At 39.0% G+C, this 20,513-nt stretch overlaps 2 protein-coding genes and 1 long non-coding RNA gene across 10 annotated transcripts in view; 2 read left to right on the plus strand and 1 right to left on the minus strand.

Moving 5' to 3' along the window:
* Positions 1–859: 859 nt before the first annotated feature.
* LOC144576650 (uncharacterized) lies at positions 860–13,894 on the minus strand. Its single transcript, XR_013518900.1, has 3 exons — positions 13,761–13,894; positions 3,326–3,606; positions 860–2,194 (listed from the first exon to the last, which is right to left on the minus strand). It is a non-coding gene; the product is annotated as an uncharacterized LOC144576650 (long non-coding RNA).
* LOC144576649 (melanoma inhibitory activity protein 2-like) lies at positions 12,099–15,359 on the plus strand. The gene is given in 2 exon segments (XM_078327518.1): positions 12,099–13,853; positions 15,199–15,359. Coding segments are annotated over 2 exon segments (1,734 nt in total). The 5' UTR covers positions 12,099–12,148; the 3' UTR covers positions 15,228–15,359.
* Positions 15,350–20,513, plus strand: part of SLC38A11 (solute carrier family 38 member 11) — a 59,730-nt gene continuing 54,566 nt past the window's right edge. For 7 of the 8 annotated variants that reach the window (XR_004744612.3, XM_078327521.1, XM_078327520.1 and 4 more), the window contains exons 1-3: positions 16,084–16,373; positions 16,851–16,971; positions 18,804–18,878. Coding sequence is in view for 4 of the 8 variants with exons in the window: in XM_008998787.5 (XP_008997035.2) it covers positions 16,335–16,373; positions 16,851–16,971; positions 18,804–18,878 (235 nt within the window). In the remaining 4 variants the exon portion in view is untranslated. Of the gene's footprint in view, positions 15,366–16,083; positions 16,374–16,850; positions 16,972–18,803; positions 18,879–20,513 lie in introns of those variants that run through there. The other variant, XM_078327524.1, reaches the window with a different exon arrangement.

Raw genomic sequence — 20,513 nt, forward strand, 5'->3', positions numbered from 1 at the left:
TTATCCCAATAATACATGTTTTTATCTTATTCTCCTTATCAGGTATTGACATATCCTCCCTGAAATGGTTAGGCTTGTGTCCCTACTCAAAATGTACATTTCAGTTCTCTTTCCAGGTAGCCACAGTCAAGAGTCTCTTTTAGGGTGAAAGAAGGAAAAATAAATATTTAAAGCCAAATAGCAGTTTCTCTTGCAGTGACCAAAATTCCCTCTACCTTATATGATTTTGACCTAACAAAGTATTTTTCTGTTTGAATATATGAACAGAAAACATCAATAAGAGACTATTATAAGCCAAACAAATAAATGCTTTAAAAATAGCATTATGGGTTAAATTGTGTCTCCCTGAAAAGATATGTTGATGTCCTAACCCCTGCTACCTAAGAATATGACCCTCTATGGAAACAGATGTAGGTACAGGTATAGTCAAGTTAAGATGAGGCCATTAGGATGGGCCCTAATTTAATATAATAGGTATCCTAATTTTTGAAAAAACGGAGGGGGTAATTTGAACTCAGACACAGGTAAGTCATGCACAGAGGAAACAGTGTGTAGAGACACAGGGAAAATGCAGTGTGAAGATGGGGGATTGTAGTGTTGCATCTACAAGCCAACCACAAGAAGCAGGAAGGGTTCTCCCTTGCAGGTTTCAGAGGGAGCATGGCTCTGCTGGTGCCTTGATTTGGGACTTCTAGCCTTCAGGACTGTGAGACAATAAAATTCAGTTGTTTTAAGTCACCCAGTTCATGGTTCTTTATTACAGCAGCCTTAGGAAACTAAGAGAAGTCTAGATCATCTCCAAAGTTACAGCTAGATAGAAGAAATAAGTTCCAGTGTTCTGTCATGCTGCAGCGTGGTCATAGGTAACAGTTTATTGTCTATGTTCAAAAAGAAAGAAGGGAAAATGTTGAATGCTCGTAACACAAATAAATCATCAATGAGGTGATGGATATTCTAATTATCCTGATGTTATCATTACACATTTTATACATGTATCAGATATCACTCTGCACCTCATAAATATGTACAATTATTATATGTCAACTAAAATTTTTAAAGTTATCTCATTTAATTTCCACAACTACTGCTTTGAGAGAGGTACACTTAGTTTTCTCTTTTTACAGATAAGTACTTTAAGGTTCAAAGAATGAAGCAACTTGCCAAGATCTCTCTTGAACTTTGATTCAGACCCATTTTTTTTTTCTGATTCCAGTGCCTGCATTCCCAATACACTATACTAACTAAATAACCCAAAATGCATGTTTTTACGATCTGCATCCTTTCTCAGCTTGGATTCCACAGGAGATAACTGTGAAGTGTTATGTACATACTAGGTGAGATTATTGCCCCATAGGTCCCTTTGTAGCATGATATTGTAACCTCTCAGCCCAACAGGGACATTTCTGAGAATAACAAAGATGCTTGATATAGTTTGGATGTGTGTCCCCACCCAAATCTCATATTGAGATATAATCCCCAGTGTTGCAGATGGTGCCTGGTGTGAGGTAACTGGATCATGGGGGCAGATTTCTCATGAATGGTTTAGCACCATTCCCCATGGTACTGTTCTCACCATAGCGAGTTCCCTTGAGATCGGCTTATTTAAAAGTGTGTAGCAATTCTTTGGCTCTCTTGCTCCTGCTTTGCCTTCTGCTGTGATCTTAAGCTTCCAGAGGACTCCCCAGAAGCAGATACCAGTATTATGTTTCCTGTACCTCCTGCAGAACCATGAGCCAATTAACCTCTTTTCTTTACAAATTACCCAGTCTCAGGTATTTCTTTATATCAATGCAAGAATGGATTAATGCAATGCTACTTGGGACAAGAACCCTAAATGAGAACTGTCTTGGGCAAACCAGGGCTTACTTACACTAAATTTATTAGCAGCGCCCCATCCACTATGACTCCTATCCAGAAATGTCACTGTAGCAAACTTACAGAATTCTAATGATTACAATTGGAAAACATGGAAGTACCTTAATTACACAATAATAATAATATGGTACCACACAAATAAGGTATTATTTCATAGTAAGGTACGTAATACAGAAAACATTTACAAAATACTCACAAAAAATATTTACAAAAATGTTTAAGGTGATTAATCCTAAAAAAATGATATGTTTTGATTATTTAGTTGAACATATCCGAGAAGACTTCCCAGCAAAGACTGAGGACTCCTACATCTGGAAAACTGAAAAAGAGAAAGTAAGGTCTATCTTGTACAAAACTCTGCATATCAGTGCTCTGTTTGTTACAACAATTAAGCCAATAACCCAATACTGTGGAGAATATCAAGCATCCAGTTTTTCACACACATGCATAAAAGTACTCCTCTTACAGACTCATTTCTAAGGTTGAGGAAAAAGTAACTCTTTCCCAGGGATCTGGATTGAAAGTTATTATCTCTAGTGTCATCCAAATTTGAACCTTAATTAATATTAGAAAGGAGTCAGATTAGACATCAGGGAGAGGCTTCTAAATTCACATTTCTGCCAAGATAGAGTCTTCTTTTATTATTTCTAAGAGAGCTAGGTATCCTTGGAAGTCACCTCGTCTAGACTGTAACCAAATAATGATGAAACATAATAATCCTACAAAGACTTAGCATATGATCTACACAATTATATAATTCGATAAAAAGCTCAAATTAAGGCTCTCTATATTTGTGAAAGTCAGGTTTCCATAGCCTCTGCCTGGGGCTAAGACAGACTAAATAAAACTATTTTTGCATATGTGAATATATACCTCAACAAGCCAAATACTGTATAATCTGACTAAACTGTAGGGTTCTAAAATGATAACTTCGTTTACCTCTGCGTGGGAGAATTGTTAGTGATTTTATGTGTCTCTTTTTTGTTGACTTTTCTCATTGAGAATATAATATTTTGAAATTATATTAAATAATACTTATGAAATTAAGAAACAGTTCTTTTAAAAACTCATCAAAAAATATGTATAGAAAGAGCCTATATCAGTTATCTATTGATGAATAACAAACAATGTCAAAATTTAGTGACCTAAAAAAATAAATTATTATCTCACATTTTTGTGGGCCAAAGCTGTGGGAGCAGTTTGGTTAAGGGGTCCTTGCTAGAGTCTTTTTTATTTTGAGACAGACTCTCACTCTGTCACCCAGGCTGGAGTGCAGTGGCACTATCTTGGCTCACTGCAACCTCTGCCTCCTGGGTTCAGGTGATTATCCTGCCTCAGCCTCCCAAATAGCTGGGACTACAGGCATATGCCACTGCACCTGGCTAATTTTTGTATTTTCAGTAGAGTCGGGGTTTTGCCATGTTGGCCAGGCTAATTTTGAACTCCTTACCTCAGCTGATCCGCCTGCCTCAGCCTCCCAAAATGCTGACATTACAGGCATATGCCACCACACCTGGCCGTTGCTATGGTCTTTTATGAGGTTGCAGTTAGGATGCTGGCAGGGGCTGCAGTCATATGAAAACTTGATTGGGGCTAGAGGATCCCCTTTTAGTATTTCTCACTCATGTGGTATTGGGAAGAGGCTTTACTTCCTCAACACGTGGGCCTCTCTCCATAGGTAGTTTGAATTTCCTCATGACATAGCGGTTGGTTTCTCCCAAAGTGAGTTGTCTGAAAGAGAACAAGGCAGAATCCACAATGAATATGACTTAGTATCAGATTGTACACACATCACTTCTGTCATATGCTGTTCATTGAAAGTAGGTCACTAAATACTACCTGCACTCAAAGGAAAGGGGGTTAAGCTCCACTTCTTGAAAAGAGGAGTGTCAGAAAATTTGTGGACATATTTTAAGACCACCACAGAGCCTATACACACACACACACACACACACACACACACACACACAACAACACATACATACAGAGACACATATAACATTAGGCTAATGCAAATATTAGGCTTTGTCTTTAATGGCAAAAACTGCAATTACTTTTGTACCAACCTAATATATTGAAAAAAATATTTAAAATAAGGTTATAACTGAGAGTGGAAATACCCGAACATTTAAAATTTCTCCTTTTTATTTTCTACTTTGAAAAAAACATTTTTCTTTTGTAATTAAAAAAAGAAAAGTTTGACAGAGATTTGTGGTCAATGTGGTGGGAAAATTAATTGTATTAATCAATAGATCAACTTGGTCAGATTTGATATCTTTAGAATATTTTTTCTAATTCATAAATATGGTATGCCTCCCAATTTATTTAGGCCTTCTTTAATATATTTTGATTGTTATATTTTTCTCTGAAGAGACTGTGTACATTTTTCTCCTTGGTTGGATTTATTCCTTAGTATTAAATATTCTCTGATACTATTATATACTTTTTAATTATAAGATCTAGTTGTTTGCTGTTGCTGTGTAGAAATTAATATATTCTTAGTCTAATCTTATACTAATCATCTCCCTAAACTCTCTACTTATTTCTAATTATTTTCTCTCAGATTATTTTGGATTTTTCTATACAAAAAAATTGTATCATCTAAAAATGATGACAATTTTATTTTTAGCTTTCCAATTCTCATATCTGATTTCTCTTTTATTTCTTACTGCTTTAAACAAGGAAAGCCAATATCAAGTTAAATAAAAGTCACAATCATTAATTTTTTTCACTTCTGATTAAATGGAAATACTTCCAAAATTTCCCCATAATGAAAATACTTTGCTATAGTTTATCACTATAGGAAGTTGTATTATATTTTTGATTTACAATGAGTTTTTTTTTTAAATCAAGAATTCAATATTATCAAGTGTCTTTTCCCAAATCTAGTGAAATAACATGTTTTTTTCTTACTTATTAATGTTGAAAATTATATTTATAAAATTTATTGTTAATTAAGCCATTCTTTCATAGTTGGCCTATATTCAACTTGGTTATGATTTCTTAACTCTTTCATGAACAGATAGATTCAATTTGCTAACATTTTTCCTGGAATTTTTGCATACATACATTTTTGAGTAAAATAGGGTTATAATTTTTCCTTCTCAGTGCAAATCTATTAGGATTAAGATTACTAATATTAAAATTGTAACTTCACAGAATTAATAAGAAAAACCATTTTAACAGTGAGAAGCTGGGAGAATACATGTACAAACCATATAACTGAAACAGGGTTGCCACCCCAAATACATAAAACATGCTTACAAATCAATAGAAAAAATTCACAACCCAAATCAAATGGGCAAATAAAATGAAATTCACAAAAAGAACAATGCAAATATTTAATTACTATATAAAGTATCTTCCACCTCAATGTAAATTAGGACACTGCAAATTTATACACTAATTATACACCACCTAAAAATTCAGCAGAACAATGAAATTTAAAAAATAGATTAAGTGAGGAAGATCCAAGATGGCCTTTTAGGAGCAGCTCAGGATTGCAGCTCCCAGTGAAAGCACAGAGGGTGAGTGGACGCTGCATTTCCAGATGAATCTTTATTGCCCACAGACCAGGAGATTCCCAGGCAGAGGAGCCCCATGGGTCGCTAGTGTGGCTGTTTTGGCCAGTGTGGCTGTTTCAGCTGGTGCAGCTGTTTTACCAGTGCCATGGTGCGGCGGTTCTCACTACAAAATACACTGGTCTGGTTGCCCTGTTAAGCTAGCAATTGGAGCTCCAAGAATGCAGATTCACCCATTCATCTGATTAAACAGGGGTCTGAAACAGTGAGCCAGGCCAGGAGATTCCCAGGCAGTGCTGTTGTTTCAGCCAGCACAGTGGGTTGCCACACGGGAAGTCAAACAGATCCTGGCGCCCTTTCAGCAGGCGACTAGAACATTTGGGAGGGAGTCAACCATTCAACTTAAAAAAAAAAGGCTCTGAGGCAGGGAGCCAGGTGATCAGGCTCAGCAGGTCCCACCCCCACAAAAAAAAAATGGCAATTGGAAATGCTCGGGGTTGAGAGTTTCACGGCAAGCACAGCTGAACCTGGGACAGCCCAGCTCTGTGGGGGAGGGGTGTCCACCATTACCGAGGCACTCTGACCCTATGGAGGTAGTCTGCCATTGCTGAGGCAGCCTGCCATTGCTGAGGCAACTCACCATAACAAAGAGAGTCCGCAATTACAAAGGTGAGCCACCATTGCCGAGGCAGTTCTAACCATGCCCATATAAACAGGACTGAAGGGAAGTTCACACAGCAGCAGAGCAGAGCCCACAGCAGCTCAGCAAAGCCTCTGCAGGCAGACAGTGACTAGGCTGCCTCTTTGCTGGGCAGGGCAGCCCTGGAAAAAAAGGCAGCAGCATAACAAATACTCATAAATAAAGCCCTAATGCCCCAGGACAGAGCACCTGGGGAAAAAAAGGGGGGGTGATGAGTTCTGCTGCAGCAGATCTAAACGTACCTGCCTTACAGCTCTAAAGGAACAACAGAGCTCACAGCTCACCATTCGAGCTCCTATAAAGAACAGACTATCTCCTCAAGCAGCTCCTTGACCCCCGTATATCCAAAGAGTCACCTCACAAAGGACTGATCAGACTGACATTTGGCAGGCATCATTCTGGGACAAAGATAGCAGAAGAAGAAACTGCTAACAACCCTTACTGTTCTGCAGCTGCTGCAGGTGATCCCCAGGCAAGCAGGGGATCCTCAGCAGTCCTACAGCAGAGAGGCCAGACTGTTAGAAGGAAAACTAAGAAACAGAAATAACTTCATCATCAATGATCTGGATGTCCACTCAGAGACCCAATCTGAAAATAAGCAACTACACAGGTGACAGGTGGATAAATCCACAAAGATGGGAAGAAACCAGTGCAAAAAGGAGGAAAACACCCAGAACCAGAACACCTCTCCTCCTACAAGGGATCACAACTCCTCACCAGCAAGGGAACAAAGCTGGACGGAGAATGAGTGTGATGAAATGACAGAATCAGACTTCAGAAGGTGGATAATGAGAAACTTCTGTGAGCTAAAAGAACATGTTCTAACTCAATGCAAAGAAACAAAGAACCTTGAAAAAAGATTTGATGAAATGATAACATGAATGGACAACTTAGAAAGGAATATGAGTGAATTGAAGGAGCTGAAAAACACAGCACGAGAACTTCGCGAAGCATGCACAAGTTTCAACAGCTGAATTGACCAAGCAGAAGAAAGGATATCAGAGGTCGAAGACAAACTCAATAAAATAAAATGAGAAGGCAAGACTAGAGAAAAAAATGCAAAAAGGAATGAACAAAGTCTCCAAGAAATGTGGGAGTATATGAAGAGACCTAATCTACGTTTAATAGGTGTACCTGAATGTGACGAAGAGAATGAATCCAAGCTGGAAAATACTCTTCAGGATATTATCCAGTAAAACTTCCCCACCCTAGCAAGGCAGGCCAATATTTAAGTCTAGGAAATACAGAAAACACCACAAAGATATTCCGCAAGAAGAGCAACCCCAAGGCACGTAATCATCAGATTCACCAGGGTTGAAAATCAGGAGAAAATGCTAAGGGCAGCCAGAGAGAAAGATCGGGTCACCCACAAAGGGAAGCCCATCAGACTCACAGCAGATCTCTCAGCAGAAAGCCTATAGGCCAGAAGAGAGTGGGGGCCAATATTCAACATCCTTAAAGAAAAGAACTTTCAACCAAGAATTTCATATCCAGCCAAACTGAGCTTCATAAGTGAAGGAAAAATAAAATCCTTTGTGAACAAGCAAGTGCTCAGAGATTTTGTCACCACGAGGCCTGCTTTACAAGAGCTCGCGAAAGGGTCACAACACATAGAAAGGAACAACCAGTACCAGCCATTCCAAAAACATACCAAATGGTAAAGAGCATCAACTAAATGAAGAATCTGCATCAACTAATGGGGAAAACAGACAGCTAGCATCAAAATGGCAGTATCAAAATTACACGTAACAATATTAACCCTGAATGTAAATGGGCTAAATGCACCAATCAAAAGACACAGACTAGCAAATTGGATAAAAAGTCAAAACCTATCAGTGTGCTGTATCCAGGAAACCCATCTCACATCCAAGGATACACAAAGGCTCAAGATGAAGGGATGGAGGAAGATTTACCAAGCAAATGGAGAGCAAAAAAAAAAAAAAAGCAGGAGTTGCAATTCTCATCTCTGATAAAATAGACTTTAAAGCAACAAAGATCAAAAGAGACAAAGAAGGCCATTACATAATGGTAAAAGGATCGATACAACAAGAAGAGCTAACGATCCTAAACATATATGGACCCAATACAGGAGCGCCCAGATACATAAGGCAAGTTCTTAATGACTTACAAAGAGACTTAGACTCCCACACAATAATAGTGGGAGACTTTAATACTCCACTGTCAATATTAGACATATCAAATAGACAGAAAATTAACAAGGATATCCAGGACTTGAAATCAGACCTGGAACAAGCAAACCTGATAGACATTAACAGAACTCTCCACCCCTAATCCACAGAATATACATTCTTCTCAGCACCACATCAAACCTACTCTAAAATTGACCATGTAATTGGAAGTAAATCACTCCTCAGCAAATGCAAAAGAATGGAAATCATAACAAACAGTCTCTCAGACCACAGTGCAATCAAGTTAGAACTCAGAATTCAGAAACTAACTTAGAATCACGCAGCTTCATGGAAACTGAACAACTGGCTTTTGAATGTTGACTGGATAAACAATGAAATGAAGGCAGAAATAAAGAAGTTCTTCAAAACCAACGAGAATGAAGACAGAACATACCAGAATCTCTGGGACACATTTAAAGCAGTCTCTAGAGGAAAATATATAGCAATAAGTGCCCACATGAGAAGAGTCGAGAGATCCAAAATTGGCATCCTATCATCAAAATTGAAAGAGCTAGGGGAGCAAGATCAAAAAAACTCAGAACATAGCAAAAGACAAGAAATAACTAAGATCATAGCAGAACTGAAGGAGATAGAGATGTAAAAAAACCCTTCAAAATATCAATAAATCCAGGAGCTGGTTTTTCGAAAAGATCAACAAAATAGACAGACCACAAGCCAGATTAATAAAAACAAAAAGAGAGAATAACCAAATAGATGCAATAAAAAACAATAAAGGGGAAATCACCAAGATCCCACAGAAATTCAAACCATCATCAGAGAATATTACAAACAACTCTATGCACATAAACTAGTAAACCTGGAAGAAATGGATAAATTCCTAAACACTTGTGTCCTCCCAAGCCTAAACCAGGAAGAAGTCGAAACCATGAATAGACCAATAACAAGATCTAAAGTTGAGGCAGCAATTAAGAGCCTACCACACAAAAAAAGCCCAGGTCCAGATGGGTTCACAGCCGAATTCTACCAGACACACAAAGAGGAACTGTTACCATTCCTCCTGAAACTATTCCAAATAATCCAAAAAGAGAGAATCCTTCCCAAATCATTTTATGAGACCAACATCATCCTGATACCAAAACCCGGCAGAGACTCAGAAAGAAAAGAAAACTTCAGCCCAATATCTATGATGAACATAGATGCAAAAATCTTCAATAAAATACTGGCAAGCCAATTGCAACAGCACATCAAAAAATTTATCCATCATGATCAAGTAGGATTCATCCTGGGGATGCAAGGCTGGTTTAACATATGCAAGTCTATAAACGTAATTCACCACATAAACAGAACCAAAAACAAAAGCCACATGATTATCTCAATTGATGCAGAGAAGGTCTTTGACAAACTTCAACAGCCCTTTATGCTAAAAACCTTCAATAAACTCAGTATCAATGGAACATATCTCAAAATAATAAAAGCTATTTACGACAAACCAACAGCCAATATCATACTGAATGGGCAAAAACTGGAAGCATTCCCTTTGAAATCTGGCACTAGACAAGGATGCCCTCTCTCACCACTCCTATTCAATATAGTATTGGAAGCTCTAGCCAGAGCAATCAGGCAAAAAAAAAGAAATAAAGGGTATTCAAATTGGAAAGGAGGAAGCCAAATTGTCTCTTTTTGCAGACAATGTGGTAATATATCTCGAAGACCCCATAGTCCCAGCCCAAAATCTCCTGAAACTGATAAGCAACTTCAGCAAAGTCTCAGGATACAAAATCAATGTGCAAAAATCACAAGCATTCCTCTACACCAATAACAGACTTAAAGAGAGCCAAATCAAGAATGAACTGCCATTCACAATTGCTACAAAAAGAATAAAATACCTAGGAATACAACTAACAAGGAACGTAAAGGACCGCTTCAAGGAGAACTACAAACCACTGTTCAATGAAATAGGAGAGGACACAAACAGATGGAGAAATATTCCATGTTCATGGTTAGGAAGAATCAATATCGTGAAAATGGCCATATTGCCCAAAGTAATTTACAGATTCAATGCTATCCCCATCAAGCTACCAATGACCTTCTTCACAGAACTGAAAATAACCATCTTAAACTTCATATGGAACCAAAAGAGAGCCTGCATAGCCAAGTCAATTCTAAGTAAACAGAACATAGCAGGAGGCATCACACTACCGGACTTCAAACTATACTACAAGGCTACAGTAATTAAAACAGCATGGTACTGGAACCAAAACAGAGATATAGACCAATGGAACAAAACAGAGGCATCAGAGGCAACACAACATATCTACAACCATACAATCTTTGATAAACCTGACAAAAACAAGCAATGGGGAAAGGATTTCCTGTTTAATAAGTGGTGTTGGGAAAACTGGCTAGCTATGTGCAGAAAGCAAAAACTGGACCCCTTCTTGACACCTTACACTAAAATTAACTCCAGATGGATTGAAGACTTAAACATAAGACCTGACACCATAAAAACCCTATAAGAAAATCTAGGCAAAACCATTCAGGACATAGGAGTGGGCAAGGACTTCATGACCAAAACACCAAAAGCATTGGCAACAAAATCCAAAATAGACAAATGGGACCTAATCAAACTCCACAGCTTCTGCATGGCAAAAGAAACAGTCACTAGAGTCAATCGGCAACCAACAGAATGGGAAAAAATTTTTGCAGTTTACCCATCTGACAAAGGGCTGATATCCAGAATTTACAAAGAACTCAAACAGATTTACAAGAACAAAACAAACAAGCCCACTCAAAAGTGGGCAAAGGATATGAACAGACACTTTACAAAAGAAGACATTCATGAGGCCAACAAATATATGAAAAAATGCTCATCATCACTGGTCACTAGAGAAATGCAAATCAAAACTACATTGAGATACCATCTCATGCCAGTTAGAATGGCAATCATTAAAAAATCTGGAGACAACAGATGCTGGAGAGGATGTGGAGAAATAGGAACACTTTTACACTGTTGGTGGCAGTGTAAATTAGTTCTTCAACCATTGTGGAAGACAGTGTGGTGATTCCTCAAGGACATAGAAATAGAAATTCCATTTGACCCAGCATTCTCATTACTGGGTATATATCCAAAGAACAATAGATCGTTCTACTATAAGGACACATGCACACGAATGTTCATTGCAGCACTGTTTACAATAGCAAAGACCTGGAATCAAACCAAATGCCCATCGATGATAGACTGGACTGGGAAAATGTGGCGCATATACACCATGGAATATTATGCAGCAATGAAAAACAATGAGTTCGTGTCCTTTGTAGGGACATGGATGAACCTGGAGAACTTCATTCTCAGCAAACTGACACAGGAACAGAAAATGAAATACTGCATGTTCTCACTCATAGGCGGGTGTTGAACAATGAGAACACATGGACACAGGGAGGGGAGCACTACACACTGGGGTCTGTTGGGGGGAATAGGGGAGGGACAGTGGGGGGTGGGGAGTTGGGGAGGGGGAGAGATAGCATGGGGTGAAATGCCAGATATAGGTGAAGGGGAGGAAGGCAGCAAATCACACTGCCACGTGTGTACCTATGCAACTATCTTGCATGTTCTTCACATGTACCTCAAAACCTAAAATGCAATAAAAATAAAATACAGGTTTTAGTGCTGCCTCAGAACATAAAGCATAACAAGGGGGCAGGTGGGTAGCATGGGCCTGTGAGGCCTATGTGTGCCCCTAGCTCCCCCCACAGCCAGCTCTGCAATGGTCTGCTCCCGTGTATTTGGGTTCTAAATGGAAGGCTGCGTGTTCTCCTCTGCTTATTGTTGCCCCAGTTACTGTGGCAACCGCCAGAGCAGCCTTAGCAGTGTGCAGGAGCCCAGGTCTACCCCTCAGCCCTACATGGGGTTGGTCCTGGTGGAGCTACGCAGGGTTGTGGCAGCACTGCCTCAAAATATGACAGCAAATTCTAATTCTTACGGGTTTCCATGGGAATTCGTGATATGGGCAGCTATTGTTGGATTTTTTGCTGTTCCCATTTTTTTGTGGAGAAGTTTGAGATCGATTAGAAGTCGGCTTTATGTGAGAAGAGAGAAAAAGCTTGCCGGTGTGCTTTCTGAACTAACTGACAAAAAATGTAAACTACTTGAAAACCTTACCCTCTTTAAAAAAGAGCATGAAAGCTGTGAAATAGAGTCGTCTTTAAAGGAGGCCAGCTTTGAGGAGGAGGCAGCAGAGGCACGAAGTTTGGAGGCAACATGTGAAAAGCTGAACAGGTCCAATGATGAACTTGAGGATGAGATACTTGGTCTCGAAAAATAGTTAAAAGAACAGAAATCAAAACATTCTGAACAAAAGCAACTGATGGCAGATATTTCCAAAACTATACAGTCTCTAGAAGATGAGTCAAAATCCCTCAAATCGCAAGTAGCTGAAGCCAAAATCATCTTGAAGATATCTCAAATGAATGAAGAACGACTGAAGATAGCAATAAAAGATGCCTTGAATGAACATTCTCAACTTCAGGAAAGCCAGAAACAGCTTTTGCAAGAAGCTGAAGTATGGAAAGAACAAGTGAGTGAACTTAATAAACAGAAAATAACATTGGAAGATTCCAGAGTACACGCAGAGCAAGTTCTAAATGATAAAGACAATCACATCGAGATTCTGACTGAACGCTTGCTGAAGATGAAAGACTGGGCTGCTGTGCTTGGAGAAGACATAATGAAAGATGAGAACTTGAAATTGGCAATGAACACCGAATCAGAAGATGGTGCTTACTTAGATCATCCTCCAAAAGGAGCTTTGAAGAAACTGATTCATGCTGCTAAGTTAAATACTTCTTTAAAAATCTTGGAAGGAGAAAAAAACCAAATTGATTTTCAGTTATCTGAAGGTGAAAAAACAAAGGAAGAGCTTACACAGTGTATTAAAAATCTTCAGACTCAACAAGCATCTTTGCAGTCAGAAAACACACATTTAGAAAGTGAGGATCGGAAGCTTCAACAGAAACTTAAAATAATGACTCAGTTCTATCAAGAAAATGAAATGAGGTTCTATAGGAAATTAACACTACAGGAAAACAGCCAGTTAGAGAAAGAAGAGAAACTTTCTAAAGTAGACAAAAAGATCGTCCATGCCACCGAGGAGGTGGAGACCTATAGAAAGCGAGCCAAAGATCTCGAAGAGGAACTCAAGAGAACTATTCACTACTATCAACGGTGGACTATTGCCTATGAGAAAAAAGCACATCGTAATCAGTTGGCAGGTCGGACTGCTGAAGGAAACCTCAATGATTTAAGGAAAGAAAATGCTCACAGCAGACAAAAATTAACTGAAATAGAGTTTAAATTTAAACTCTTAGCAAGAGATCCTGATGCATTTGATGTTCCAAATAGGGCATTTGGCAGAGAACATTCCCCGTATGATCCCTCACCAATGGGTGAAACTTCATGTGAAACGAGAGCTTTTCTCTGTCCTCCAACTTTGTTGGAGGGTCCACTCAAACTCTCACCTTTGCTTCCCGGCGGTAAAGAAAGAGGCTCAAGAGGCCCAGGGAATCCTCTGCATCGTCAGAGTAGCAATGAAACAGGAGACTCAACCTGTGGTAGGTTACCAGATCTTCACAGGGCTCCTTCTAACATTGGGTTCTTGTCACTTCGGTGGGAACAGGACGGTAGGATGATGTTTTCTCCACCAGTACTGTGGTTGTAGACAAATGGGAAAGTAACTTTATGCTTAATTAAATAAATTGTAGTTTATTTTTAACATTAAAAAAAAGTAGATTAAGTAAGTCCTGATGTTGCAGACAATGTAGAAAAACAAGAATTCCACCTCTGTTGGTAGAAGTGAAGTTCATATCATCAATTAACAAAGCAATTTAAAAATATTTAATGAAGACCAGGTGCAGTGGCTCACACCTGTAATCCCAGCATTTTGGGAGGCCGAGGCTGCTGGACCACCTGAGATGAGAGTTCAAGACCAGCCTGGCCAACATGGTGAAACCTTATCTCTACCAAAAATACTAAAAATTAGCCAGACATGGTAGCAGACACCTGTAATCTCAGCCACTTTTGAGGCTGAGGCAGGAGAATCACTTAAACATGGGAGGTGTAGGTTGCAGTGAACCAAGGTCACACCATTGCACTCCAGCCTGGGCAACAAGAGTGAAACTTCATCTCAAAAAAAAAATAATAATAATCAGGTTGAAAGTGTTCACGCCCTACTACCTAATACTTCTACATCTAGAGAAACTGTCACATTTATGCTCTGGAAGAGAGTAAAATGAGAAACAACCTTAATATCTCTCAGTAGGTAACAGTTAAGTCAGCCATACTTAATTGTGTTAGATAAAATGAAAAAAACATATCTGCATATATCTATATCATACATGCTGAAAACAAAAATGCCAGTGGAAAAATAACATGTAAAATATGGCACCATCTTTGTAAATCTTGAAAACACAAAAGCCAATGTTATGTATTGTTTATGGCTATAAATGAATGAATTAAAATAAAAAGCAAGAATAGCAAAGATGACACTAACTTGATGAACCCATGACTCTAGGGATGAAGGCCTGGGGAAAGGCATGGAGAAGGTCAAGGGGGTTCCTATTGAGACATTGTGTTTACTTTTACAATTTGAGAAAAGTATGACAGTATGTTAACATTTGTTAATTTGACAGCAGAGTGTATATAAAGTTTATAAGTCTTTTGTTTTCCCATGGTTTTAAAACTTTTTTCATAATTGTAAGCAAATATGTATGAAACAGAACCTCTTTAATTAGGTACAGTTGGCCTCATATCCCTAGTTCCGCATCCATGCATTCAACCAGAACAAAATGTAGTTAGGGCTAGGTTGGATGTGTCTATACTGAACCCATACAGACTTTTTTCTTATTTCCTAAACAATACAGTATAACAACTAGTTAAATAGCATTTACATTGTTTTAGGTATTACACATAATCTCGAGATGATTTAAAGTATGCTGGAGGATGTGCCTGGGTTACATGCAAATACCATGCCGTTTAATATCAGGGACCTGAACATTCCTGGATTTTGGTATCTTCAGGGGTCCCGGAACTAATCCCCTGTGGATATCAAGGGAGGACTGAATTTGGTAAGTACGATGGCATATTCCCGCTCTTATTGGCCCTGAAGCTGTTCTTTCATGCATTCTGTCTCTGATACTGAATACTCTCTGGGCTTGTTGCTTCATTTATAATGTAAAAGGACTGAATAGATGGTCATTGAAGATTCTGTCTAGCTCTGACACTGTAGGTGTCATCCCTTTCCTAAGCCCTTGTACTTCTCTTAGCGTTTTCAAGGTTCATTTCCAGAATCCAGTAACAATCCACCTTCATTTTCTCTATGGCTCCTTTTTCTAAAAAGTTACCGGGAAGCCTTCAACCAAAGCATGCTCAGAGGTCAAGTTTGCTAAAACCCTAGGAAAGTTTTTTGTTTTGCTATGCATTTTCTCACGAGTCTTTCGATTTCCATTTACAATAAAAGTCTTAAATATTCACCCGTCAGTCTCTGCCATTAAAGAGGTGTAGCGAGGAGGAAGTGCCAATAGGGAAGATGTCCCACGGGCCAAAGGCTGCTTCTGCGCTCTTACCTGGGCTTCAGAACCCAGCAAAAGAGCAGGTAACTTAAGGACGGACTGCAACGAGGCCGTCATAACTGTCCAATCTGGGCAGGGCAGCGTGGGTGGAACAAGTCCTCTGCAGCTCCGGGAAGGAGTAGCTCTCCCTGTTCTCTGAGGGAGGCGGGGGTATGGTGCGGGGAGGCGGGGAGACAGAGCTGCCGGGATCGGAGACATCCTGCAGCATCTCCTCATCCGGAGAAAAAATACGTTTGGGCGAACTCCGGTGGAAAAGCGCCCCAGGCTGCGACAGCCTAGAGAATTTGGGGCTGCAGCCCTAGCTGCCTGCAGAGGGGGCCCGGAGGCGCCTGTAGAACCAGCTCGCTGCAGCTCTGCGGCCGCGCGCAGACCTCGGCTCTGTGCGAGGTGGCGGAGGAGGCTGGCCGGGTGCGAGCGGGAGCCCAGCCTCAGCATCTCCCACCTGCTCAGGACCACCGCGCAGCCATGCGCTACCAGGAGCAGGAGCCTGTCATCCCGCCGCAGGTAAAACTAGAGACTGTGCAGGTTCTGGAGCCAGTTTTCTGGAAATTTTATTCATCTTGCAACAGGTCAAGTCAGCTACCTTCACCTAGGGTCTTAGTTTAGCACCGTATAAAGTTCTCTAGGAGAAACAGTTTTGCTTTAATCTGAGTTGGTTGTGGGGGTTTTTTTCCCCCCCTTAGCAGGCACTTTAATTTCACAGAATCACATCACTGAATTCCTAACCGCTACTGTACTTAGCAGCTGGGGCAGCTGTAATCTGGAAATTTTAGGATGGAGTTTGCTTACCAAGCTCTGTTGAATTACCAGCTATTATTGTTATTTTTTATTACTGTTATCCTGGCATTGTTTTATTTTCATTAGTGACATTACTTATTATGACTAGAAATATCATGCTAGTATCCTGCATTACATATTTGTTACTTTCTAATTTTTTGAGCTAATATTTGTTTATAATTGCTATTTTATCTATTAAAATAGAGAGATCTAGATGACAGAGAAACCCTTGTTTTTGAACATGAACATGAGTATAAAGAGAAAACCTGTCAGTCTGCTGCTCTTTTTAATGTCGTCAACTCAATTATAGGATCTGGTATAATAGGTAAGTGTATTTTGTTTTGTTTTAAATTTAAAATGAAAGAGCAAAATTTGAGACTCGCTATGCTGCTAGTTTCATTAATTATTTTTAAAGAAAAAAATAAATAAGAAAATTGGTAATTTTCTTTCATAAAAGCCTTTTTTTTTTTAATGTAACAGTATGTATGAGTGTCTTTTATGCTGAAGATGGGGCTGCAATTCACACTCTTTCCACAGTTGAGAGTATCTTCCACATGTGGTGGATGAAGATGAAACTGCATATGGGTGGTGGTGAATCTTTTTGCTGTAGGCTGCGTGGTTGATTGCTAGTGTTACCTAATTACTTTTTTCTCTTACTGAAATGTCCATCATTTGAATCATCTTTCTTTAACCTTTTAGAAGTATAAAACTTCCAGATATTTGTAAATATTGGAGGTGCAAAAGTTTAATAGGAAAACATACCAATCTTATGAAAAATTAAATTCAGACATTCTTTACCTAGCTATACAATGTTAAATTTTAAAGTACAAAATTATTATGATATACTAATTTTAAATATCATTCCATCAACAATGCAAATTTGTTAATTGAAAATGAATATGATTTTCCTACCAAAGGAGACATACAATCAGAATTAAAAGAAATAAATAGCTCATATTTTCCCATTGTATTAGAAGCAAGGGAAATTTTCTGAAAAAAAAATGAGTCGAGTGCATTGCATTGTAGTAATAAAGGCAGCCATGTTTTCAGTGGTTATTATTCTTTTTGGTATCTGAAAACACTCTATCTCAGAAAAGACAAGAAAAAAACAAAACAAAATCCTGCAAAATACAATACTTTTTGAGAATTCAGTGTTTTATAAAGTTTCAACATTTTCCTCTCAGTTATCATCTTCTGAAAATCAAACATTTATCTGGATTGAGTTACTTTTCCTACTTTTCACAAGTTAATATCGTTCTTGATTTTACATTTTTCTTTGGATAGTCTTTTTATCCCCGCCCCCCAAATCATACATAAAATAGAGTTACCTGAGGTAAAGTAGAAGGAAGCAGGGGCAAAGACTTGTTTACGATTCTACCTCCATGTTCCATGAAGGTATGGGCAGCTGTACTCAGCATTCTAGAGCTAATTCCTGATGTGAACATGTTAAACTGAGCCATGTCAGCAATGCTAAACAATATCCCTGAATTCTGCTCAGCAGCTTGTTCTATTTTCTTTAAGGGAAAACTTTTCAGAGAATAAAATTTTGAGTGGAAATATTTCAACTGTGTTTGTTTTCAATATTTTATAGTCCATAATCTAAAATTGTCCATTTCCCCCAAAATTATAAGAAATAATCCCTTTCAGCATTATAAAAAATATATTTTCCTTCTCATTTTCCTCTCATTTTTTTCCTACATAATAGCCCAATTTTGACTCCAGAGTCTGTCTTTCTTAATATTTCATAACCCTTCTATGCTCTTTATTATCCTGTCTGTCTGCTTTCTTGGCTAGCAGGTAAGGAAAGATTTGAGGTAATGACTTTCCACATATTCCAGGGCTATGTCACTCTTATTCTAAAGTCAACGTTATTTGTGTGAACTGGCTTTTGTTTTTCATTTGCTGCTTTCTAAGTCTTATTCCATCACCTCATAAACTTGCTCTCCTGACTCGTCCCTAAGCTAATAACAATTTATTCCAAAATAAGTATTAATACCTAACATTTCATATTAATACTGTCCTACGTGCAATTTACAAATATGTCATATAAGAATATACATTGATTTCTACCTGTTATATGCAGAAATTGGGGGGGAATTTCTGTATTTCTAGCTGTCTTGCTAATATGAGGGGTGGGGTATTTTATGTTTTTTTCAGGATTGCCTTATTCAATGAAGCAAGCTGGGTTTCCTTTGGGAATATTGCTTTTACTCTGGGTTTCATATGTTACAGGTAAAATACTATATAATTTCTTACTACTGTGACTTCAGTTGTGCAATGACTACACACACAGACACATATACGCACGCAGATGTTGCAACTGAATTTTCTCATTAATTAAAAAGTGCATCAAGGAATCCTAAAGAATTTAAGCATTTATGCCTGAGGAGATTTACTTTTCTTACTAATCCTTTAAACAGATTAGAAAAAAGTAGAAGAGCATTATATATTACCAAGCCTAAATCCTTTTCATGTGCCTTTTTCACTTCATGCAGAAAGTAGTAGATGGGGAAGTCATTTTAAAGCTTCATGAAGGCTAAGAGAACACTGTGCTCTCAAAGTGCAGATGGCAGGGTTTCATAGGCAGGTGCATGTGAATGAGCAACCTTATTCAGCTGTTGTTTGTGCAGGTAGAATTGAAGCCCTGGTGATCAACCAGCAGGGCTCATCACCCCTCTCCGCCTGGTTTATGCCCGCCCACACTCTTGCCTGCTACTATCTTTAAATGCAGCAATAAGTTGCTTCTACATTACCTCTTCTCTTCTGCTTCCCCCGCTTCATGTAAACAGTTCATTCACACCCACATTTTGCCACTCCCCCATTTAAATGCAGGCTTTACAACTCATAATCATCTCCTCTTTTTGTTGTCCTCGTCCCCACTCTGTCAGCCCCTATCTCACCTTATGACAAACAGGGGGGTCTTTCCTCTGCCTTAGGATCACTGTAAAAGAGGTGGCAATGATTAAAAATAGACACAACTCACAGGAGTTGCTGCTATGGTGGATTAGATGCCCTTTTACCAGCTAGTGCAAAACACCTCAGCTGCCCTCTGGTCTGGAGTGTTGGCTTGGGCCTCAAGGTGGCCTCTTTGCCTCCAGGAGGGAGCAGTGTGTGGTTCAGTTGGAGCTCCAGAGCTCCACCACCTTGCTGAGCTCTTTCACCTGCCCTATCTACTCATTCCCCTTCTCCAGGGAGCACTCCATCCACAGGCCCCTTGCCCAAGAATCTAGATCTCACCTCTGCTTCTAGAGACCCTGCCAAAATGCCATCTTTCATAAAACCTCAGGCTTCCAAGACCTGCCCAAAACTCAGCTATTATTTCTCAGACTGTCAAAGAGACAGTAAAGCATATAATAGGTTGCAAATTCAAAGCTAGAGAGGCATTGAACTCCCTGCCTTCTTCCTATCACCCCCACACTCAAGACCTAAACTGCTTCTAGTTCTTACAGTTCTTAATTTATAACTTAAGACCCACAAATTAGCAGCATGGGACCTATAACTTTGTGCTTATGAAGAGTTACTGGTGTTTAAAAATTGCAGTCTACTTATTAGAGCATTTATTACACTAAAAAAAAAAAATTCTCGGGAGGTTGAGGCAGGAGAATCACTTGAACCCGAGAGGTGGAGGTTTCAATGAACTGAGATTGAGCCACTGCACTCCAGCCTGGGAGACAGAGTGAGACTCCATCTCAAAATCATTATCATCATCATCATCATCATCATCATCATCTCATTCAAGGATTTACCCTTGTAATTCTTAAATTTCCTGTTTCCCAATCAGCACTGACAAATAATTAATTTCTGCCCTGATCACTATGGTTTATTTAACTGCATGGTAAATATTTATACACATTGTAAACAGGTAAG

The sequence above is a fragment of the Callithrix jacchus genome, chromosome 6 (genome assembly GCF_049354715.1).
Source record: "Callithrix jacchus isolate 240 chromosome 6, calJac240_pri, whole genome shotgun sequence".
Classification (NCBI taxonomy): Eukaryota; Metazoa; Chordata; class Mammalia; order Primates; family Cebidae; genus Callithrix; species Callithrix jacchus.